At 42.8% G+C, this 23,162-nt stretch overlaps 7 protein-coding genes across 7 annotated transcripts; 1 reads left to right on the top strand and 6 right to left on the bottom strand.

The window, feature by feature from the left end:
- Positions 1 to 1,090: 1,090 nt before the first annotated feature.
- LOC121601419 (fibrinogen-like protein A) lies at positions 1,091 to 2,121 on the bottom strand. Its single transcript, XM_041930236.1, has one exon. It carries the CDS (start codon positions 2,091 to 2,093, stop codon positions 1,125 to 1,127), a length of 969 nt encoding a protein of 322 aa, XP_041786170.1. The 5' UTR covers positions 2,094 to 2,121; the 3' UTR covers positions 1,091 to 1,124.
- A 907-nt stretch (positions 2,122 to 3,028) lies between these two features.
- On the bottom strand, positions 3,029 to 4,073 carry LOC121601420 (ficolin-3-like). Its single transcript, XM_041930237.1, has one exon. The coding sequence runs from the start codon at positions 4,037 to 4,039 to the stop codon at positions 3,077 to 3,079; it is 963 nt and encodes a 320-aa protein (XP_041786171.1). The 5' UTR covers positions 4,040 to 4,073; the 3' UTR covers positions 3,029 to 3,076.
- A 1,079-nt stretch (positions 4,074 to 5,152) lies between these two features.
- Positions 5,153 to 7,215, bottom strand: LOC121601427 (techylectin-5B-like). The gene has a single exon (XM_041930244.1). It carries the CDS (start codon positions 7,184 to 7,186, stop codon positions 5,672 to 5,674), a length of 1,515 nt encoding a protein of 504 aa, XP_041786178.1. The 5' UTR covers positions 7,187 to 7,215; the 3' UTR covers positions 5,153 to 5,671.
- Positions 7,216 to 9,047: 1,832 nt separating this feature from the next.
- LOC121601421 (ficolin-1-like) lies at positions 9,048 to 9,982 on the bottom strand. Its single transcript, XM_041930238.1, has one exon. It carries the CDS (start codon positions 9,945 to 9,947, stop codon positions 9,132 to 9,134), a length of 816 nt encoding a protein of 271 aa, XP_041786172.1. The 5' UTR covers positions 9,948 to 9,982; the 3' UTR covers positions 9,048 to 9,131.
- A 5,469-nt stretch (positions 9,983 to 15,451) lies between these two features.
- Positions 15,452 to 18,048, bottom strand: LOC121601425 (tubulin-specific chaperone E-like). Its single transcript, XM_041930241.1, has 5 exons — positions 17,693 to 18,048; positions 17,485 to 17,585; positions 16,932 to 17,306; positions 16,155 to 16,864; positions 15,452 to 16,065 (listed from the first exon to the last, which is right to left on the bottom strand). The coding sequence occupies exons 1-5, from the start codon at positions 17,771 to 17,773 to the stop codon at positions 15,770 to 15,772; spliced, it is 1,563 nt and encodes a 520-aa protein (XP_041786175.1). The 5' UTR covers positions 17,774 to 18,048; the 3' UTR covers positions 15,452 to 15,769.
- Positions 18,049 to 19,273: 1,225 nt separating this feature from the next.
- LOC121601424 (probable glucosamine 6-phosphate N-acetyltransferase) lies at positions 19,274 to 21,174 on the bottom strand. The gene is made up of 4 exons (XM_041930240.1): positions 20,732 to 21,174; positions 20,284 to 20,494; positions 19,982 to 20,171; positions 19,274 to 19,910 (listed from the first exon to the last, which is right to left on the bottom strand). Exons 1-4 carry the CDS (start codon positions 20,750 to 20,752, stop codon positions 19,691 to 19,693), a joined length of 642 nt encoding a protein of 213 aa, XP_041786174.1. The 5' UTR covers positions 20,753 to 21,174; the 3' UTR covers positions 19,274 to 19,690.
- Positions 21,175 to 21,302: 128 nt separating this feature from the next.
- LOC121601423 (PSME3-interacting protein-like) lies at positions 21,303 to 22,581 on the top strand. The gene is made up of 4 exons (XM_041930239.1): positions 21,303 to 21,527; positions 21,604 to 21,702; positions 21,772 to 21,932; positions 22,009 to 22,581. Exons 1-4 carry the CDS (start codon positions 21,431 to 21,433, stop codon positions 22,417 to 22,419), a joined length of 768 nt encoding a protein of 255 aa, XP_041786173.1. The 5' UTR covers positions 21,303 to 21,430; the 3' UTR covers positions 22,420 to 22,581.
- The last annotated feature ends 581 nt before the right edge of the window (positions 22,582 to 23,162 follow it).

A 23,162-nucleotide genomic window follows, 5' to 3' on the forward strand; every position in this document is an offset into this window, starting at 1 on the left:
CGGTTGGCAGCCAGCATCCTTGCGCGCAACTCAGCTTCCATGCTATTGTCGTTGCTGACCTTTGACCCAAGATAGGTGAATTCTGGGACGACTTCAAAAGTGCGTTCACCTATCTGTACGTCACGCCTACGTAGATTCGGATTATTTATTGGTAGGTCCGCTGATGTTGCCACCATCAGTTTGGTCTTTGCCTCGTTTATCTGCAATCCGAGGTTCTCTGCCGCCTGCTCGATCCCTTGGTAGGCTTCTGCTACATAGGAGAGCCGCAGACCAATGATGTCTATATCATCAGCGTATGCCCGGATCTGGGTTGACTTATAGAAGATGGTTCCCGTAGTCTCCACCCTCGAGTCACGGATGGCTCTCTCTAGCGCCAGGTTGAATAAGAGACAAGCAAGCCCGTCCCCCTGGCGCAGACCTTTGGTGGTAGCAAAAGGTCCTGAGAGTTTTCCATCCACCCTCACCTGGCATGTGACGTTGGTCATAGTCATTCTAACTAGCCTTATAAGTTTGGCCGGGATTCCAAAAGAGCTCATAGCGTCATACAGTTTTACCCTGGCTATGCTATCATATGCGGCTTTGAAGTCAATGAAGAGATGGTATGTGTCGTGTCTGTATTCAGCCATCTTCTCCAAGATCTGCCGCATGGTGAAGATCTGATCAGTGGTAGATTTTCCGTTTCGGAATCCTCTTTGATAGTTTCCGACTATCTCTTCGACGTGCGGGACAAGACGATCCTGAAGGATCAGGGAGAATATTTTATAGGCGGTATTCAACACCGTAATACCCCTGTAGTTGTTGCAATCCAACCTATCTCCCTTCTTGTATATGGGGTAGATGATGCCGAGATTCCAATCACAAGGCATCGATTCGCTATCCCACACCTCAGTAACAATTTGATGAATCTCGTTTTCTAGTCGTGCACCTCCATTCTTGACCAGTTCGGCTGCAATTCGGTCGGTTCCGGGTGCCTTGTTATTTTTCAGCCGACGGATAGCCTATTGACGAATACGGATAGATATTGCCAGATACATGTGATATTATCGGTAACATTCAGATAGAATACCTTAAACCACAAATTACTTGCATGTGTACCGTTACTTTATTTTATTACCAAAAGATTCTCATTTGGTTTCACGGATCATCATTCTTGAGTATGCCAAACCCCAGTATCTTTTGTAAGTGTTCCAAACAATATTTTCTCCTTGCACGCTGTTTTTGTAGATTCCATTCAGATTTGAATTATGACATCCTTTGTACCACCAAGCGCCCTTCCAATATCTAGCACAGTGTGTAGTTGAAACGTCATTATCCCGATCCACCGTTGAAAACTTCATATCCTTGTGGTAATTCAATGCATCTCCTGCCGTTCCCATGTACGATCCGAGCTTCGTTAGTGGATATTGTTCCTCCTCACTGCCGATCGCGAACTCATCGTACCGTGCGTACATGTAGTTTCCATCAAAGTCTTTCAGCTCCACCATCAGCTCGTGCTTTCGGGCTGTCGTCACGCGATGCAAATGCTCCAGCCCGAGCCAAAACTCTCTATACATACTTCCGAACCCGTTCCTATACTCGGTCCAGTTGCGGAAAAAGTCCACCGATCCATCGTAACGATACTGAATCACTAGCCATCCTCCTCCGAAGGCAGTCTGTGCGCAATATCCCAGAAATGGTTCATCATTCTCGGTAGGTTGTATTAGGTATTTGCCCGATCGTTTCGATAGATTTTCTTTGCACGATTCAAACGAAATACTTTGAAAATCTAAGCCGGAAATGGTCATGTACCGAGCAAGATCTTTCTTTGATGCTAGCAGTTGCATTTCCTTCCTCATGTGTGTGTTATTGGCGTTAAGTGCTTCCGTAAGCGCTCTGTTCGATCGAGCCTGGAGATCGATGAGCTTCCGATCCTCCTTCATGGCGGATTCCATTTCGTCCAGCTTTTGCTCCAGGTACTCCATTTGTTTTGCAATCAGCTCGTATGTAAAACTTGATTCATTCCTACCTTTGACGTTGTGATGATTGTCGCCGCGACTTGTTTGCGAAAGGAACAAAACCAGCAGTAACGGCATAATCACCTTCGAAACGCACATCTTGCACAAGTACCAATCGCCACGCTATCTATGGAATGACTTTAATGAGCCGATTAATGCAGCTTCCTTTATACTGTAAACACGAGAAAGTCATGGGAAGAAATGCTTATCAGTATTGCAAGTGATGCAAACCATGCAAGCAACATAAAATAGCATTTCCATGTACAAAGATGAACATTGCCAATAAATAGAACCAAAAGAATTAAAAAAAAGTAAAATAATAAAGAGCACTTATTCTCAATAGTGTTTCAAGTTGAACTGACTGAAAATAAAAACGAATAAATATAAATAAATAAATCATAAATCATCATCATGCTATTCGTGATGATTTATGGGTTCATCGATGTCAAAGGTCAATAAAGTTATTTGTAATTCAAATAAATCTTTTTTTACACCATGTCGAACTTCTAGCAAATAGAACGGTTGAGTCATCATATTTCTTTCGTGTTTTTTTTCTTTCTGGGGTTTCCCATGTTAAAGGTCAATAATGTTATTTGTAATTCGAAATGTTCCTTTTTTCCATTCATACTCCCTATCGCTTGCGTTAAAGTTGCAAATCAAAACACAACCACCAAAACCAACGAAAGCCTAACGCGTATCAGTCGCGTGCAGCAATTAAAGATTAGTGAAATGGAGCTAGATGCTCGTGCATTTTCGACAAATCGCGTGTGCCGAAACGTTTTGTGCTAGCTTGTTATCTGCTGGTTCTGCAACGCATTTTTTTTTTGTTTGTTGTTTGAGCAGCAACTAGCAGCCATCTGTATGAGCCATCTGGGGGAAATGAGTGTCAGTTTTGTGGTTGGAGTTGCAACATCGTACCAAAGTGGTGCATAAAAACAAATTAAGTGTACACAAACTCTTCGTTACCGGCATCGAATCGTTGTTAACATAGAAACAACGAGAATAGAGAATTGAACATAGAATCAAAATTTTGCTCATGCGTGCGAGTGCGTTTATTTAATGGAAACTATAATTCATCACCGTTACGTCTCACGAATCATCATTCTTGAGTATGCCAGTCCAGATTTTGGCTTGTAGCCACCCCAAAGCATAGTTCCTTCACTCACATTGTTTTTACGAAGTCCATTCAGAGTGGAGCTGAAACATTTGTCGTACCACCAAGCTCCCTCCCAATATGCAGCACAGTTTCCACCTCCAAAATCATTGTCCCGATCCTTAGTCGAAAACTTGTGGCCCTTGTGGCCAATCAATGAGTCTCCTGCCGTTCCCGTGTACGATCCCAGCTTTGCTAGCGGATATTGTTCTGCCTCACTACCGATCATAAACTCATTATACCGTGCATATTTGTAGTTTCCATCGAAGTCTTTCAGTTCTACAACCAACTCATACTTTCTCGCTGATGTCAACTGATGCAAGCGTTCCAGCCCAAGCCAAAACTCTCCATCCATGCTGCCAAACCCGTGCCGATACTCGGCCCAGTTGCGGAAAAAGTCCACCGATCCATCGTAACGATACTGGAACACTAACCAACCTCCTCCGAAAGCAGTCTGTTCGCAATATACCGGGAAAGGTTTATCGTTTTTGCTAAGCTGTAATTGGTATTTTCTCGATCGCTTCGATAGAATTTCCTTGCACGATTCAAACGAGATGCTCTGAAGATCCACGCCGGAAATAGTCACAAATCGTGCAAGATCTTTCTTTGACGCGAGCAGTTGGATCTCCTCCCTCAGTTTTACGTGGTTAGCGTACGCTGCCTCAATGAGCGCCATATTTGACTGAATCTGTCGAGCGAAGAACTTGCGATCCTCATTTATAGTAGATTCCATTTCGTGCAGTTTGTGCTGTAGGTACTCCAATTTGTTTGCAATCATCTCGTATGCAAACCCTGGGAGGAACCTATCTGTGGCGTTATGATGATCGTCGCCTTGGACTGTAGATGTAAGAAGCACCCACATTACTGGTATAATCACCTTCAAAACGTTCATCTTGCTCAACCGCCGATTGCTTCACTGTCTATAGAATAACTCCGCGATGCAACGATTAATGAAGCTTTCTTTTATACTGGCCAAGTGGGGCAGCAAAAGTGCTTATCGGTATTGCATGTGATGCAAGTGATGGTAGCAAAAAAAACACATTTCCATTACCTACCAAACAAAATGAAACAGTGAACGTGAAACAAAAAGAAAAAAAAGTATGATCCACAGTACTGTACCAAATCGATCTTGATGCAAATGGAACGGTTTCATTTTTTTTCGTGATGTTTTATTTTTATTTTTGGAAATTCCCACGCTAGAGGTCAGTACAGTTATTTTTTAAAAAAGGTAGTTTTTTTTCACCCCTGCCCCATACCACTTGCAAATCAAAACATAACAACCAAGCCCCCAAAGAATTCTAAAATGTGGAATGGGACTTCTAAAATGTGGAATGAGGTTTATTCGAAAACACTAAACACACACAATTAGCTCGATAATACCGCTATAATGACATGGCGTATGATTTAGTTAGCTTACTTTTTACGTTAGTTCTTCTTCTTCTTCTTTGGCTCAACAACCGTTGTCGGTCAAGGCCTGCCTGCACCACTTGTGGGTTTGGCTTTCAGTGACTAATTGATTTCCCCCCATAGCAGGATAGTCAGTCCTACGTATGGCGGCACGGTCCATTTGGGGATTGAACCCATGACGGGCATGTTGTTAAGTCGCACGAGTTGACGACTGTACTACGAGACCGGCCTAACGGTCTTTTACGTTAGTTACTAGAATATAATTTTTATTCTTTTCAAATGACCTTCAGCTTCTTCTTCTTTTGGGCAGAACATTCGATTCCGGTCAAGGCCTGCCTGTGACGCTAGTAGTGGATTTATCCATCTCGGGCCCCTAAGCGGAGGTTCGACATGGGGCCCCAAATCGTCCCCCAAAATGTATGCAAAGTGGGATGTGTAAACATCCAGCGCAGTTTCATTTCAAGCGCTTTCATTCAATGGTTTCCTTAAAATTCGCTAAAATACACCCTTTTTTGCAACTGTTACTCTGTTCCTATTTTTTTTATTTTTTTTTATTTTAAAGAACAAACATCTCATCCTGTATTCGTTAACGATAAATTTTCTTCTGTCCTTTTATTTTTTTATTCCTAAATATTGTGGAGAGCCGATTGGACTTTCAAATAAGAGGGAGATTCAAATTAGAGAGGGTGAAAGTGAAAGAAGAGTTAATACAAGCCAGAGAGATAAAATATTTAGTATGTAACCTCGACTGTTGTTATAGGAAACTGCGAACACAATTGTAGATTGGATCATACATCATTAACTGAGGAGGATCTAACGGTAGGCGGACTAGACGATCGCCTGGGGCCCCGTAAATCGGTAGTCTATAGTATGTTGTGTGTATAAAAGTGGACAGAGAGTGACAGCTCGAAGGGACTCCGGAAGGGTGGACGTTGAGACCCCGAGGCTGGCAAATAATTTACACCTACTTCCCCCTCCCCACATTTCAAAGCTTTCGCAATGAATTATTTTGTCCGCAAAACATAACAACAGACGTTTTAACATCAAGCTTATTCAAGTCGTAAGTCTTGTGGATTAACTAACGCATACGGTACGCAAATATCCGGTACATAAATCGCTATGTTTCGCGGATGAGCATTCTTGAGTGTGCCATACCCTGCCAAGATTTATTGTAGTGGAACCAGGTCATTGACTCTTCAGTCACATTATCTATACGCATTCCGTTAAGATTTGTATGCGCACAGAACCCGTACCACCATCCTCCTTGACACTGGTTAGCACAATCCGTAGTTTGCCATGGATCATTGTCCCGATCCTTCGTCGAAAACTTCTTGCCCTTGTGATACAACAATGAGTCTCCTGCCGTTCCCGTGTACGATCCCAGCTTCGTTAGCGGGTATTGCTCTTCCTCACTGCCGATGGCAAATTCACTATACCGCGCGTACTTGTAGTTTCCATCGAAGTCTTTCAGCTCCACCAGCAGTTCGTGCTTTCGCAAAGAGGTCAACTGATACAAATGCTCCAGCCCAAGCCAGAACTCTCCATCCATGCTGCCAAATCCGTGCCGATACTCGGCCCAGTTGCGGAAAAAGTCCACCGATCCATCGCAACGATACTGGATCACTAGCCAACCTCCTCCGAAAGCAGCCTGCTCGCAATATCCCAGAAATGGCTCATCGTTGTTACTTGGCTGTATAACATATTTTCCCGATCGCTTTGATGGATTCTCATAACACGAACGAAACGAAATACCTTGAAGATTCAAGCCAGATTTTAGCACTAACATTTCTAAATCTGTCTTTGATTCTTGTTGTTGTATCTCCAGCTGCATCTGCGCATATTTTTTGCTGGCGTTTTGTTCAGACTGTAGTTTATTCAGCCGAGTCTCCAGCGTCATGTAGTTCTGGTTTATAGTTTTAACTAGTTGTTTAATGGCACCACTAATCTCAGTCAGCATCTGATCGGTTGACTCTCGATCCTGCTTTATGGTGGCATTAACCTGTGCCTGTAGCGCAGTAAAGTTTTGATCCAAAGTTTTACTCAATTGGTTGACGCTTCCATTGATGGTTGACGGTAACTCTTCAAACAGCTTCTCCAGATGTGATAGCTTTTGATCGATTGACTCTCGATCCTTCATTATGGTAGACGACTGAATCTGTAGCGCAGTAAGGTTTTGAGCCAATGTTTCACTCAGCTGGTTGATGCTTGCCGGTAACCCTTCGAATAACTTCTGCTGGTGCAACATCTTCTGGCTGATTGTTTCTTGAACCTTCTTTATCGCGATACTGGACTGAATCTGCAGAGCGGTGAGATTCAAGCCTATCATATCCCCCATCTGACTGATAGTCAGCTGTAAACGATCGGATAGGATCGCCTGAAAGGCAAGTTTCTCGTCAATCGACTCTCGAATGTGTTCCATGTTCTGTAACATATTGTTGATCATCTCAGTAACGTCGGACTGCTTCTGCTCGATCTCGTTAGTTCTTAACAGCAACTGTTCCAGCGAGGTTTCCTTTGTGCGGTACTCCTCGTCGGCAAAAGAGGGAATAGTAACGTTTTGTTCATCACCATCAGCCTTCACTGTGAATACCAATAGCACAACAACATATACAATAGTGTTACAAACGATCATCGTGATCTAATCACTAAACCTGAGATGACTTGTTCATTCAAAGCACTAGTTGATACTAAGAAACGACTCTCGCCACTCGTATTTATAATAGTTGTGCCTGAACTAGATAATCTTTATGCAAAACAACAAAATAAAACAGGTTATCAATTTGATTACTGATTACATCAAATACCAGTTTAGACAACCGCTGTACTCAAGATTGCAAGCGTATCATAATTACGATTGAAGTTCGTCAATACTAAATCGTCAACACAGGGAAGGGAATTCCAACTCGATTCATGTAGATGGAAGAGCAGTACGAAATCTCTTAAAATCAAAGCTCATCAGGTAAAGAAAATGAAACTCTCTCGCTCTTTCTTTCTCTTGTATGATTAAATTTGTCTATTCGACGAAAGGTCATCAACGAATAGGAAATTCCCGCGGAATGTAAACAGATTTATGAACGATGATCTTTATGCTACATCACATCTTCTTCTTCTTCTTATTTTTATTCTTCGTTTATAAATAAAAATGAGCGGTTGTTTTGTATTGTATTTGTCCGCATATACAGTTTTGCATCACGCAATAACTACAGTGTTGGTTTGAACCAAATTTAGCACATAGACAATGATTTTTTGAGCTCCTTTTACCCATACACCCTTTTCCGCTCCTTCCCTTTCCTTTTTCTAGAGGGTTCTTGATCGTTGTCCGTTCGGACAGAACAGACCACCTTTTAACGTGTCATATTTAATTGTTATAATTGATATTTTAATGCGTTAATGAAAAAGAAACAGTACTAAAGAACACAAAAAACTTTGAAAAAGAACCATCTTGAATTGATGCGTTTCATTTTTTTCTTTTTTTATCAAAATAATGAATGAATTGGGTCCTTGACCGTCAAGACCGTTTATCCTGGTGCATGGGTAAAACGAGAAAGTTATGCAATCCCGTGTGAAACTGGGTAAAACATGTAGTATGCAATAAAGTTGTACCTCACCAGTCTACAAGGCTAGGCGATCGTACTGTAGTCGTTGTGTGTTTTTTTTTACTGAATAATAATTGGATTGGGTGGTGCTCCGATATTTGACGTCCCACGTGGAAATGACGGCGTATATGTGCTTTCGACGATCCATTCTAGACCTGATCCCAAGACAGATATGTTGTTAAGTTTTGCAACTTGATTGTACATCAGGACCAGCTCTATTTTAACGTAAAATAATCATTTATAATTTCCCAAATAATAAACCACACACAATACAACGTAACAACTCAGTTTAACACTAACGATTAAAAGTCTATCAAAAGTCTTGCAGTTACCAGTTTATGAGAAGTGAAACAATCACATTAAGTAAGCAACACTTTTTCTTCTATTTGGCGTAAACGTCCTACGCGGACATGCCGGCCTATACAGGCTTTCAATACTTTATTCAAAATACCACGTAGCGTGATAGTCAGTCCTTACTTCGGGGAGACGGGTCCATTCCGGGCTTGAACCCATTACGAGCGTGTTATTGAGTCGTTCGAGTTGACGACTGTACCACGGGACCGCCCAAGTAAGCAACACTCTTGAGTTAATTATGGCGTTACGTCGTTACAATAGCTTATAGCACTTATTTGACTACAACTCTTCTTTGTTATCCTTCCGTTCGCTAATCTTACATTCTATTCAATCTTCTTCCTTGTCCGCTTCCTAGTACAGGCATTGTGGTAATTTATTTAAGGTCTTTCGTCAGGTATAGCTTAGGTTTCCGTGTAGGATAAGAATGTTGTTAAACCGTCAGGCGGATGATAATAATCAATAAACAACCAAACAATCAAATGATTCGAGGTACTGAAATGCTTCGCATCTTTTGCTGATACACTTTGTATTAAACGTCTCAAAACTATTAAAATCTTATTACGTAGTTTAATTCAATCGATTTTTTTTCGATTTCATTTATTGATACAAATTACATTGCTCCGGTCGCTAAATTTCGCGTATCATCATTCTTGTGTACGCCATTCCTGTAAAATGTTTTAGGGACCAATGCATGGATTCTTTCTTATAACTATTGACATAAACTCCGTTAAGATTAGAATGACCGCATTTGTTGTACCACCATGCTCCCTTCCAAATGGTTGCACAGTTTCCACCGACCCAGCTATCATTGTCCCGATCCTTCGTGGAGAACGTATCGTCCTTGTGGAAAGTCAAAGCGTCTTCGGCTGTTCCCGTGTACGATCCCAGCTTCACCAACGGATATTGTTCAGCCTCACTCCCGATCGCGAACTCATCATACCGTGCGTACTTATAGTTTCCATCAAAGTCTTTTAGCTCTACCAGCAGCTCGTGCTTTCGTGCCGATGTCATGCGATGTAAATGCTCCAACCCAAGCCAGAACTCTCCATCCATGCTGCCAAACCCATTCCGATACTCGGTCCAGTTGCGGTAAAAGTCAACCGATCCGTCGTAACGATGCTGGAACACTAACCATCCTCCTCCGAAAGCAGTCTGTTGGCAATATCCCAGGAAAGGTTCATCGTTTTTTCTAGGCTTTATTAGGTATTTGCCCGATCGCTTCGATAGAATCTCTTTGCACGACTCAAACGCAACACTTTTCTTCATTCCTGATTCTAGTACCTCAAGTATTTTATAGAAATTGACCAACCTGGATACTATCAGGTGGTACTCAACACTTGGCAGAAACGAATATCTAACGGATTTTCCGTAACAAACAACCTGCGTTCCTTGCGTACATATCATTACAACCGCCATGTACAATAAAGCTTCGCACACGTTCATTGTAAACTAAAATAATGCACAACGTTTCTATTCACTAGTTCCTACCAATAATACTGAGCAACGGTTAATGCTGCTTACTTTTATAGATGTCCAGTCTGGAGTAGATTACTTTACAATTTTAAACAAGGGCAGAAGAGCTAGTCGGTTTTATAACAAGCAGTTAGTTACAGCAGTTAGTAAAATATAACACTGATTACATCAAATATCAGTTTAGGCAACAAATGTGCTAAACATTGCAAGCGTATCACTATTGCGATCGAAATTCGTCAACACTAAATCATCAACAACGGGCATGGAATTCCCGCTCGTTGCATGCAGATGCAGGAATTAAATTATAAAGGTACCGCCCATCTTGTACAAGAAACTTTACCCCATATCTCTGCGCCTTTGTCTATAGCACTATCTCTCAACTTCGCTCGACACGTAAACAAGAAATAGGAAATTCCCGCACGAATCAAGCTACTAAGCGATGGATTAAATTATCTCGTAAAGCCATACTCCATATGTAACAAAATTGTACCTTGACTGCACGTCAGTAAGTCCTCGGTGTGCTTACTTGCGAGAGCTATGAGCAGGAAGGCTGGTGGCGAACATTTAACCGTTGTCTCTATGACCAAATTTACACCTTCATCTCTACGACCGGCATACAAATGTATGCCATACATTTTGTAAGAGAAGTAATTATTTTTTCAAACTAAAACTTTAATAACTTTTGTTGTATTGAAAGTTGAAATTTCAAAAATGTTACAAAGGTTAGGTACATTAATCTTATTTACGTAAGTGAAGAAATGGGATTGTTTTTAATTCTCGTTTACTATTTAACATATATATTTTTAGTTTGACAATCCGCTTGTTAAATGGATGTTTTTTTCTGCTGTTCTTTGTAAAATACAGTGAAAGTACATTTTTCCATTCATATTTCAGGCGATTTTTAATTAAATATTCATTTTTTAATTGTCTTATATTGTTTTAAAGTTAATACTATACAAAATATATGCTTAGAATGTACAATTTCATAAACATAGAATTACATTACATACATCTAGCCGGTCTCATGGTGCAGTCGTCAACTCGTACGACTTAACAACATGCCCGTCATGGGTTCAAGCCCCAAATATACCGTGCGGCCATATGTAGGACTGACTACCCTGCTGTGGAGGGGGGGGGGTAATCCAAAAATCATTGAAAGCCAACCCCATAAGTAATACAGGCAGACCTTGACCGACAACGGTTGTTGAGAAAAAAAAGAAGAAGAAGAAGAATTACATAAACAATACAACACTTTCTCTGTTGATATTTTTTTCATAATTGAAATATGATAAGAAGATAAGCACATTTGAGTAAAAAGTAGAACATAATGTATAATTAAATAAAATACGCAGTATTTTATACGTTTCATGTTTTATTTTATGAAATAAAGTTAATAATAAAAAAATTAAAGTAATGCCATTATTTTTTTTATTTGATATTCATTACATTAAAAATTATTGAACTTTAAAATGAATAGCTATCACTTCCCATACAAAATGTATAGGATACTCGGGGTATGCCGGTCGTCCAGATGAGGGATATAAAAAATATAAAAAAATATATATATATTTTGGATTTTTTACAAAATATGTTTATTCTATTCTCTTTATAAACATTTTGTTTCCTAAAGATACGTCAAAGAAAAGGTAGCTACCATTTTTCAATAAAAAGTTATATCAGTTTGAAAATGAAAATCATACACGGGTATCCGGTCGCAGAGATAAAGGTTAAAAATACTCTATTACCAGGCTTACCCGTGCTGGTTCGTTTGTCGTGAAACAACTTCCTTTAAACTTGAATTATTTGGATCTCCTTGCGATAACCCCTAACTCTTGTCGCTTATACCTCGCTTTATGTTCCGTCTCGGCCCTTACGCTCCAGAGCTCCCCTCTACATTGAATTTCGCCGAGCCCGTTACGGCCAAAATGACCACTCCGATCTCTTCGACTACCATATCCCACCTTTCCGTTTCTGCTCCTCATTCTCAACACTATCATCCGTCCCACTCCATAATTCGTTAACCCGGACATTCCTTCCTCTACTTAGTTTTTTAAGCCAAAAATTGTTAACCCTTAGGCGGACAATCTACAAAATTAAATAAATAGATAAACATTTATTTATTTATTTATTTAAAGGTATACCTTGCAGAATTGCTATCACTTCTACAAGAAGTCGCATTCAACTGAATAGTACTAATGTACAATCAAATGTGTAAGTGTCAACCTCGAAAGGACGTTTTTGCCTTACTTATTCATCATCATCATCTTCTTCTTCTTCTTTTACTTCTGCTTTTGGAAGATTTGATGAAATTTGATTGTTCAATACCAATTTACCCTAACGTTTCTCCAAACAATGATTGAATTTAATTAATCAAGTGTTTGCATGGACAACTGCGGTAGTGACCAGTGAGAACGCTAAAAAATTACCATGCATGTGATAATAGTAAACGTTGTCTGAGAAATCAACCATTCCAACCCCTCAAATCTCTTTTAATCGACTTTTATTTCTTTTGTTGGTAAACAATTTTCAGGATGCTAATAATCATTCTTGAGCATGATAGATGTGACCATACCTATAGAGATTGTTTTGGGTGAATGCATGAAAGTGACGCTAGCAATGGCCTTCACTTCATATCATAGCAGCATTTGTGCCTGTAGCTCTGTATGGGTTTGATTCAAAATTTCACTCAGCTGGTTGACACTGATTGACTCTGTAGCGTTGGAAGGTTTTGAGCGATAGTTTCATTCTTTCGGAAAATACTTCGACTGATGCTTGATGTTGACTCTTGTGATAGTTCTCTCAACTGTGATAGCTGCTGATAGACGGACGGTCGTTCCTTCATTACGGTAGACGATTGACTCTCCTGTGTCTTAGTCATAGTTTCACTCTGCAGATTGACGCGTCGGCGGATGCTTGATGTTGACCCTTCTGAATGGTACTTCAGGGACAAATGGTGGTGATCTACAGACTCTAGTTCCTTCAAGACGGTAGACGAATAACTCTGCAGCGTGGCACGGTCATGCGCCAAAGTCTCACTCTGATGACTGATGCTTGATGTTGACCCTTCTGACTGCTCCTCCAGGTGTGATAGCTGGTGATCGAGGGACTGTCTTTCCTTCAGGACGGTAGACGAATGACTCTGCAGCGTAGCACGATCATGCGCCAAAGTCTCACTCTGATCACTGATGCTTGATGTTGATCTTTCTGACTGCTCCTCCAGGTGTGATAGCTGGTGATCAAGAGACTGTCTTTCCTTCAGGATGGTAGACGAACGACTCTTCAGCGTGGCGCTGTTATGAGCCAAAGATTTACTCTGATGACTGATGCTTGATGTTGACCCTTCTGACTGCTACTCCAGGTGTGATAGCTGGTGATCAAGAGACTGTCTTTCCTTCAAGACGGTAGACGAATAACTCTGCAGCGTAGCACGATCATGCGCCAAAGTCTCACTCTGATGACTGATGGTTGATGTTGATCTTTCTAACTGCTCCTCCAGGTGTGATAGCTGGTGATCAAGAGACTGTCTTTCCTTCAGGATGGTAGACGAACGACTCTTCAGCGTGGCACTGTTATGAGCCAAAGATTTACTCTGATGATTGATGCTTTCGCTGATACTTGATGTTGACCCTTCTGACTGCTACTCCAGGTGTGATAGCTGGTGATCAAGAGACTGTCTTTCCTTCAGGATGGTAGACGAATAACTCTGCAGCGTGGCACGGTCATGCGCCAAAGTCTCACTCTGATGACTGATGGTTGATGTTATTCCTTCTGACTGCTCCTCCAGGTGTGATAGCTGGTGATCAAGAGACTGTCTTTCCTTCAGGATGGTAGACGAACGACTCTTCAGCGTGGCGCTGTTATGAGCCAAAAATTTACTCTGATGATTGATGCTTTCGCTGATACTTGATGTTGACCCTTCTGACTGCTCCTCCAGGTGTGATAACTGGTGATCGAGGGACTGTCTTTCCTTCAGGATGGTAGACGAATAACTCTGCAGCGAGGCACGTTTATGAGCCAAAGCCTCGCTGTGATGACTGATGCTACGGATGATGGTTGATGTTATTCCTTCTGAATGCTCCTTCTTGTCGATCATTGGTTCAACATTCTTTTTCGCGAGATTTGATTGAATTTCCAGAGCGGTAAGATTCTGGCCTATCATATCCCTCAGTAGGCTTATGGTCATTTGTAATCTCTTCGATAGCCTCTCCTTGTATGTAAATTTCTTTTCGATGGACTCTTGATTGCGTTTCATTTGCTGCAATATTTGGTTAATGATCTCAGTAATATAGGACTGTTTCTGTTTGATCTTGTAAGTTCGTAACAGTAGTTGTTGCAGCCAGACTTCCTTTGTCCGGTGTTCAACTCTATCTCGAGAAGGTACTGTAACGTTTTGAGCATCAGTTTCCACATGGAATATCAATAGCACAGCAACGTATAACAAAGTTGTACACATGATCATCTCGAACAAAACTCAAGACCTAAGTTGATAACTAGTTCACACAGAGTATCATACTGATACTGGGAAACAGCCAGCCTTGCCTTGCTTTTATATTGAACTAGCTTAGAGTAGAAGAACTTGTAGAAAAAACAACGAACGAAGAACTTATCAGATTTATTATTATTATTGTTGCTAAAGACTTTCATGATGCAATGATTACTGATTACATCAAAATCATGATTAATATTCGTAAATACTAATTCGCCAACAGCTCTAAAGGCAAAATCTCTTTGAAAAAAGTCTATACAGTAAAGGCAATCTCACAAAGATCTCACTATTCTTGGTTATTGAAATGATCTATGCTCTAGTGCTGTCAAAATGATTCGTCAAAATATATAGTGGATTTTCCACCCTATACAAACAAATTTCTGCATGAATGCAACATTTCTTAAAGCCGCAACGCATCCGTAGCGATGCTGTACCTCATTAATCCCCCCGTGTAGTAAGCTCAACTACCTCCTTAGACACTACCATCTCGCTACGAGTGAAATTTTAGTACTTTGCCGCATCCAGCGGTTTGATCAATCTTCATCAATGAAAAAGATCTAGGCAGCTAATTGATTTGTTGGTGATAAGACGGTTTTAAACCGTGATTGCATATGCTTTTCTTTATCACTAATTCATTCAAACAACTCGTTACCACGAAATAGAAATTTCCCTCCCGGTGCAAACAGATTTACAAACGATTGAGTGATTAAGATTGATCTTTTAAACCTTAACTTTTTCTGTAACAGAATTGTACCGTATCAGGTTATTTGTTGCCATTCCATAATCTTTCGTTACTGCCTTTGGAGCAGTTTTTGCAGCATCAAGTGACTTCCTTCATTATTTGTATGGTAAAGCGTCCATAAAATCGAAAATATGATGATTGAAAACCATCATTTGGATTTGAGAGAGATTTATGCAAGCTACGCAAATTTACTAAGAAGTAAACAATGTTTCTTTCGTCCCGTTTCGTTACAATAAGTACTATCGATCCTGTTTTAAACATAACTTACACATCACACTGAATAAGCAGCTGTGTGTGTGCGCGCATTTTTATTAGAGTTAAATAAAAAAAGGGCTGTTTGAATAGAAGAACCGTTTGCATTCTACGTTAAAAACGGTAAGCGCATCCTGCCAAACGAGCGCAGGACACAATTTGAGTGAGTGAGTGTGTTTAACAGCATTTAAACGTGACGAGCAAAGATAACATATATGTGTAAAAAAAAGACGGTACATCAAAAACAGACTATCAGAAAGGAGTGTTTGCAGCGTCAGAGACGCCACGAGAGAACAACACAGATTCGACAATCTACTCAAACACGATCGTATCGTTGTCCTCCACCGAGTAAAAGTCCAAACTTTTGCCATGGTTTTCGAGCGGTATGCGCACCTTCCGCTTCCGGTCGAGCAGGTACAGCCGCAGCGAGGACGTACTGTCCGGCAGCCCGAACAGCTTCACGATCAGATTCTGCAGCGTGTGCAGGTTGATGCGCTTCGGCACCTTCTTGTCCCGCCGCTCGGCCGTCGTTTCGTTCAGCAGCTGCAGATGGATCATGTTCGTAACCTTGCGCGTGTCGGGTAGAAACTGCTCCGGACTGCCCAGCCCTGAAAAGCAAAACAACAACAAAAATGGTGAATCGATTGTTTCCGGTGGTTGTTGATAAAAAAGGAAAGGAAAATCAAAAATCACTTACGCTCCATCACGCGCGGATACATGCGGTGCGATTTGAAGAACGCCTTCAGCCGCTGCGCATCGTTGCGCACCTCCGCCCACTGGTTCGCGTACAGCTTCCACATGTCGCACTCGGAGTCGCGGCGCAGCTTTTCGCTGATCGTGGACCGGTTGAACATGCACAGGCCAGCGATCGAGCCGACGATGCGGGCCACCGTCTCCTCGTAGCTGACGGACGGATCGGGATCGAGCGTGACGTGCTCGAGGCGGGCCAGCTTATCGAGCTCGTTGAACGTGCTGCACTGGTCCTGGAGCGGATTTTCCCGCAGATAGATCGTGCGCAGCTGCCGAAACAGGTCCACCTTCTCGTTGTGCGGACAGTCCTCGGAGAAGCGCACCTCCCGGATACCGTTCCCGTTCAGCAGCAGCTCCTCGAGGGCGGGCAGTTTGCCCAGATTGCGTACCGACTCGACGTCACACACCGAGTTGTTCTGCAGATCCAGATGCTTCAGCCGGCTGAGCGCTACAATGTACGGTGCCTCGTCCTCGACGTACCCGATCTCGTTCTGCTCGAGCGAAAGGTACTCGATCGCGGGCCACATGCGTGCCAGCCGTACGACCTCACTCCACGATCCAAGCGCACAGCTGCGTAGAATGATTTTGCGAATGTTTTGAAACTTCTGCGCCAACATGCTGATCTGCTCCTCGTACGGATCGACAAACCGGTTGTTCCTGCGGGCCGATCGAAAACGAAATTTTGTTAATATTGCACTACACGGCTAAGGCTTCCTTCACTCACGATAGATTTAGTTCCTGCAGGGTCGGTATCTGCTCGGCAATGCTCGCCACGACGGTCCAGTTCCACAGGAGCGTCGACGACACGTCCAGCATCTGCAGGTTGACGAAGCTGCTCAGATCGCCGGCCGCATTCACCGGACAGTAGCGCACCGAGACGTCAACCAGCTGCTGCAGATTGCTCTGCTTACCGCCCACCTTCTCCATGCCGACGATCTCGAACAGCGGTGCATGGAGTTGCTTCTGCACCGCCCGGATCATCTCCGAGTCGAGCCGCAGCGTGTCCTCCGTGCTGATGTACTTCTCCGTGATGGCTTGCTCGAGCGTTTGGAATTTGGCGAGCTTCTCGCTGCGGATCATCGAGCCTGCCTTGGGAGATCTGACCATAAAAAAAAACCCGGAGCCATATAAGGGAGATGGATGAGAAAAACAAACGCTGTATCAAGTTCACCGTCGCAAATGTTTACGCTTGATCAACCCGTCACCAATGGTTACGGGTCGATGGCTACAGTATGGTGACGTCGATGAGTCACCACCACCGTCGCCCCATACGCTACCTCGTCTGGAAGTACTGCACCCCGTTGACCGAGCCCGAGTGTTTACCCCGCTCCGGATCGTCCCATTCGATGCCAATCCATTCGCCTTCCGTGTTTGGCACCTGTGTTGGGGTGAAAATGGACCGAGAAAAACGGAAACTTGTACACATCTGCAAATTTTCCGTGTGTTGCTTCACACACTGCACGGGGGGGATGGATTGTTGCTTACCTCGCCCACGTATCGAACCGTTCCGAAGTGCTGGCCCACTTTAACGCGCACGCCGTGCTCGAGATGATTCTGCAGTATCATGGCGGCCGGGACAACCTGAATTTGTACTTCACAGAGCCGTGCGACTAGTGCACGGAGGAAATTTGTTGGTGCACTTGCTGGGGAAAAACACCAAATCTATCGTTTGCTCCGCTGCACCACGGCGCGACGATGACTTTTACTCTGTTGTGAGTGGAGCAATCAACACAATGACGGAATGGATGGTTGTGTTGAATGATGGAAGAGACGAGTAAAGGGAAGGAATAAGAGGCAGGCGCGAGGAATTGTTTTCGTTGCAGTCAAGGCGAACTGGCCCGTATGTCGGAGCGAGCAGAACGATATGCTGTAGGGTTGATAGAGCGAGACAGGCTGTGTGCTGTCAAGTTGACATTGTGCAACTATCGCCCAAGTAACAAATTTGCTACTGTTTTGATAGCGCAGTGTGTTTCGGACAATCTGGGAAAGGTTGCAAAAATGAATCGATTTAAAAACGAATTTGTTTTCTTTCTTTTGCATACTTTTACTGGCAAAAAAGGTAAAATAAAAATTTTTTAAATAAATATTTGCCTATATATGTATATTTATTTTTTCTGATACAATTATTCGCATTATGAAAATTCTCTCTCTTCCCTACAACTTGTAGTTCAAGAGGAAGAAAAATTGCTATGGAATCAGTAAATGGATCGGTACACGAACTGTACCGATTTCAGGATCGAAACTGGTTCACGCTTGGAAGTAATAAAATCGAGGACTATTTCAATACCGATGTGGATTCAGTATCAGTTCCAAGGCCGATTGGATTTTTTGGTGATTGGTTCCAAGACAGGCATGAGTTTAGTATCCGTTCCAGGACATCTATGAATTCGTGATCTGTTCGATCGGTTCCAGTAGCGTATAGGTTTGTTAACAGTTCCAGAATCAGTATGGATTCGGTTTCAATTATATAACTGGTTCTTATATGACTGGTATGGGTTCGAGATTGGTTCGACGGCAGGTATAGGTTCAATATCAGTTCCAATGATCTGTTCTACGACCGGTAAAGGCTCGTGATCAGTTCAAGGATCGGTTTTGGTTCGTAAATGGTTCGTGGACCAATATGGGTTCAGAATCAATTCCACGACTAGTATGAGGGAATCCTTAAAATTTGATTGCGCAGCATTGTGTCTGAGCAAAATTGATTACTTTTGAAAAACTATTAGCAAAAAATTAAACAACTTCATCACACTTTTCGCTAGCGAATCGATCTTAAAGATCCATAAAGACTTCATTCATAAAGTAATTCAAATTGATAACAGTGATCTGTCTAACATCGTTGAACTCAACCAAATGACAAGGAATGAAAAATATATGACGACGAAGACGTAGACAAATGGACAAAAAAAAACAATTTAAAAAAACTTGGAAAATAATATTATTAATGATTGGTATATGCTGGAAAGAAAGCCAAGTTTCTAATGGAATTTTCTCTACTAAGAAATCTATCAGAGAGCCAAACAACCAACAAATTGGACACATTTCCCTTCAATGTAAAAGCAAACATAATTATAAGTGTAAAGCAGCTTTTAAAGCTTTTTTTATTTGACTACCCAGAAACCCAAGCACCGAAAAGAATACATAAAATGAGACGATAAAAAAAAATTTAAAAACAAATCCGTGTTATGTACCAGATGCTGCTACGAGGGGCACTTGCTGCTCAGCACAAAGCGTTTTAATAACGTTTCTTTAAAATCCTTTTTAAAGAATGTAACAAAACCTTGCGCTAAATCAAGCAAGCAAGCAAGCGATGCGCTTCCCCTCCGTACGAAAGTAAATCCAATTGCAAGTACAAAAGCAAAACATGTCACACCCTACCGGGCAAAGTGCAGACAAAGCAAACACACAACCATGTTTAACTAAAGCGCGACCAGGTGCAATCTAGAGCTTGGATTTACTTGGGGTAGCAGCACTGGCGGCTAATTGTCAGGATGGTTCCGTGTCTTCGGGCTGGTTGCCCGCGGCCGCTGCATTGCGCCCGATGCTTCGCGTGGTCGCCTCGTACCGGATGTTCATCGTGTTGGCATTGCCCGGTTCCAGCGTGTAGCCGATCGATTTGTAGAAAGGTATGAGCTTGTCCTTGCAGTCCAGCGACATCTTGTAGCAGCCGAGCTCCTTGGCCAGCAGGCTGACCGTGACCACAATTCTGTGGATTTGAAATGGAAAGAAGACACACATTAATCTTAGCACATTAATCATCTGTATAAGCGCAATTACAATTTTCCCAGCTGCTTGCCACGGTACGTATCGTCCACAACGACATCCTCGAGCCGGCCCCGGGTTGCACAGCCGTGTATAAACTTCCGCTCGAGCACCAGCGTTGCACTGCCAATGATTTTGTCGTACCGCGTGTCGACAATCACCGTTACGTAGTAGTCGCCGCTGGCACGCATTTGTGCAAAGCGATCTGTGCAAAAAAAGGAGAAAGGAAGGAAGGAAGCAAAACAGTTTAATGTCATGATCACGAAACAACAGTTGCTGCTGCTGCTGCTGCTGCTGTTGTTCCCCCTTTCACTTACTGAGAAATTGTGTAAGCGAAACATCGCCCACTTTCGTCAGCTGGGACAGAATTTGCAGGAAGCCGCGATGGAAATCGCCAGTTTGCAGGGGTCGCACCTTCAGCCAAACTTCGCCCGGTGCGGCCGCCGAGATGCGCGGGTTAAAGTTAGCGGGCGAATCGAAGAAGTTTAGGCTGAGCAGCAGTGCCGGATCGTACAGGGACAGTTCCTCCTAAAAAAAAGGGAAGAGTAAGAGAGAAAACAGACACACACAGATACATAAATACGTATGAGACGCATTGTTTAGAGATAACTGGCATTGTTTAGATAACAGTAAGAGCACCCAGCCACAACATGATGGCCACTGAACCGGGAAGTTATTCGCTTGACCTTGACCGGATCACGTTGCTGGTGACTTTCGCTAATGTTTGGTTTCATTTGGTGCCACGTACTGCTGGGCTACACTCACCTCACCCACCGGACCACCCATCGTTGAGCAGAACGTGGTTCAAACTACGAAGCGCAAATGTCTGGCAAACCACGTTGTTCACGTTCACTTGAAGAGCATGGTTTGCTTGATGGCAACACAATGGTTCCCGTTTTTCTACGGCCACAGATACTTCCGCCTTAATATGTTGCCAGCGTGGAATGCGCTGTGCTGTGAGCGCGACTTGGGCAGAGAATGGCCAATCGGCTTGCTAGCACTGGGCTTGCAAAACAACTTTCTCTTTGGCTGAAGCCGACACTGACTGACAGGTATGGAATGCCGTTCTCGGCTTGTCAACCACGTAACCGTTCGTTTAAAGGTGGGTGGTCTTGTGATGTTGTGTTGAATGCAACAACAGGAACCGTTTCGACTAATCAATGATAATCTTTCTCCTTAAAAATACAATATCACCGCAGAAACTAGAACCTGCAGTAGAAAGATAAGCAACTTATTCAGTTTGTTTACATTTACGTCCCAAGTAGCAGATTTGGTGACGTTTGACGAAACGCTTTGTTTGACGTTTTCGCATGTCAATCAGGGTCCCGTCCTCCGCTGCTTGGGGATAAACATAAACAAATCGATCGATTGCTGTCCATCTTTCCCTCTGCTGCTCCGGATTTAGTGCTGCTTTATTCCACCGTTTTTTTCGCCTAAACCCTTTCATCTGCCCTGCATTCTACCATGGCGAGTGGATTCGTGACCGAGACGGAGCTGGCCGAAGCACGTCGCAAACGGCAAGAGGAATGGGAAAAGGTTAGGACAGCCGATCAGCCCGAAGGTATGTGTTGTGGTTGGTGGTGGATGATTGTTCGGATTACATTTTCATTTGGCACCATTCCCCCCAAATTCGGCAGAGGCTCCCGAGGATGAGTATGACCCGCGGTCACTGTACGAAAGGCTGCAGGAGCAGAAACAAAAGAAAGACAGCGAGTTCGAGGAAGCGCACAAACTCAGTAAGTCACGTTTGGCATTGGAGATTGGGGCTGCAATTTGAACGAATATCCATTTTTTTCCTTCTACAGAGAACATGATCAAAGGGTTAGACGACGATGAGGTGGAGTTTCTAGATTTGGTGGACAAAAATCGAATGCAAGCGGAACGGCAGGCCCACCTGGAGGAACAGAAAGAGCTGAACGAGTTTCGGGCCAAGGTTGCCACGCTGCAGGAAAAACGGTTAGACGAGGTAAAGCAGGGCATCAATGCTATAATTTAATTTCCGAGTTTCGAGTGTAACATATGCTTTGCCCTCGATTTTTCAGCAAATACAGCAGCAAGTGTCGAAACCGAAACCCGCCAAAGCACCGATCAGCAGCACACGGCTCAGCCAGAAGCAAATACTAGCCGGCGTGGTGCGCAAGCGGAAGGCGGAACCGGACAACGAACCGAAGGAGGAGCCGGCCGAGAAGCTGCCAGTACCGGCACCGACCACAACCAACGGTGTAGGAGCACCGGAAGAAAAGGAAACGTCCAGCCCAACCACCACAACGAGCATTGCAAAGAAGGGCCCGAACCTGGCCATGCGGGTAATCGGGATACTGCCGGGCATGGGCTCGTACGATGAGGATGATTCCGACTCGGACAACAGTTCGGAGGATTCCGAGCTAGACAACAGCCAGGAGTACGATTGGATAGGGCGAAAGATTACCCGCAAGACTTGCGATGGGAAATGATTGTAAGGGGAGGGAAGCTTGAAATTTAAAAAAAATCCCGGGGATTTTGTTTTGCGTTGCGCTTGCGGAAGGATTATTGTGAGGTTCTTATCCTATTAAAAGATCCCTTTTCGAGCACGCGGGTTCCAGTTGATTAAACAATAAATGTTCAATTGTATCGTCTGTTTGTGTTGTAAATTCCATGCACAGGTGGTCCTCAAGGTTAATGGGGACTGAAAACGGCCACAAAATACCGCGTAAGTCGAATCTCGTGATTTCCAGCCTAAATATCACTAATGTTTGTGTAATTTTGCAAGTTGGGGGTGGTTTTTGCCACTTATTTAATTATTTGATTTGATTCTGACTGAATTTAAACCTTTTAAACCTTTTGAAATGGTTTTTAACATTCGATCAAAAGGGAAATTTTTGACATTTGACAATTGATGTGTCAAATTAGTACAATTTACTCAAAGAACTGTCAAATTTAGAAAAACGGGTATAAGAGGTATCGTGTATCTCAGGGACTACCTGTAAATGGCTAAGAATGATACAAAATCGAATAGAAGTGTTTTTTTAAATTAATAAATCTACGAATGTGTAACCCTTAGTGCACAACGTCGTCTATGAAAAATGGGCCGAACAAGAGAATTCTATTTTATTATTATTTTTTACACGTTTTCATAGTATTATATTTTACATTAAATGTGTTGCATTGTTGTTTTTTCTGATGTTTGCCACCAAAATGAGGCGTTTATATATCACAT

Source organism: Anopheles merus, unplaced genomic scaffold (assembly GCF_017562075.2).
Source record: "Anopheles merus strain MAF unplaced genomic scaffold, AmerM5.1 LNR4000089, whole genome shotgun sequence".
Taxonomy (NCBI): domain Eukaryota; kingdom Metazoa; phylum Arthropoda; class Insecta; order Diptera; family Culicidae; genus Anopheles; species Anopheles merus.

What these genes read in the sequence shown, in the direction of transcription:
- LOC121601419 (XM_041930236.1), bottom strand. Translation starts at nt 2,093, where the DNA reads ATGTGCGTTTCGAAGGTGATTATGCCGTTACTGCTGGTTTTGTTCCTT.
- LOC121601420 (XM_041930237.1), bottom strand. Translation starts at nt 4,039, where the DNA reads ATGAACGTTTTGAAGGTGATTATACCAGTAATGTGGGTGCTTCTTACA.
- LOC121601427 (XM_041930244.1), bottom strand. Translation starts at nt 7,186, where the DNA reads ATGATCGTTTGTAACACTATTGTATATGTTGTTGTGCTATTGGTATTC.
- LOC121601421 (XM_041930238.1), bottom strand. Translation starts at nt 9,947, where the DNA reads ATGAACGTGTGCGAAGCTTTATTGTACATGGCGGTTGTAATGATATGT.
- LOC121601425 (XM_041930241.1), bottom strand. Translation starts at nt 17,773, where the DNA reads ATGATACTGCAGAATCATCTCGAGCACGGCGTGCGCGTTAAAGTGGGC. An exon ending in CGGTTCGATACGTGGGCGAG is followed by an intron (nt 17,586 to 17,692) that starts GTAAGCAACAAT and finishes ACCCCAACACAG; the next exon opens with GTGCCAAACACGGAAGGCGA. An exon ending in GTGCAGTACTTCCAGACGAG is followed by an intron (nt 17,307 to 17,484) that starts GTAGCGTATGGG and finishes TTTTATGGTCAG; the next exon opens with ATCTCCCAAGGCAGGCTCGA.
- LOC121601424 (XM_041930240.1), bottom strand. Translation starts at nt 20,752, where the DNA reads ATGGGTGGTCCGGTGGGTGAG. An exon ending in TTCGCTTACACAATTTCTCA is followed by an intron (nt 20,172 to 20,283) that starts GTAAGTGAAAGG and finishes TTTTTTGCACAG; the next exon opens with ATCGCTTTGCACAAATGCGT. An exon ending in GGCAAGCAGCTGGGAAAATT is followed by an intron (nt 19,911 to 19,981) that starts GTAATTGCGCTT and finishes TCAAATCCACAG; the next exon opens with AATTGTGGTCACGGTCAGCC.
- LOC121601423 (XM_041930239.1), top strand. Translation starts at nt 21,431, where the DNA reads ATGGCGAGTGGATTCGTGACCGAGACGGAGCTGGCCGAAGCACGTCGC. An exon ending in CGAGGAAGCGCACAAACTCA is followed by an intron (nt 21,703 to 21,771) that starts GTAAGTCACGTT and finishes TTCCTTCTACAG; the next exon opens with AGAACATGATCAAAGGGTTA. An exon ending in AGGAAAAACGGTTAGACGAG is followed by an intron (nt 21,933 to 22,008) that starts GTAAAGCAGGGC and finishes TCGATTTTTCAG; the next exon opens with CAAATACAGCAGCAAGTGTC.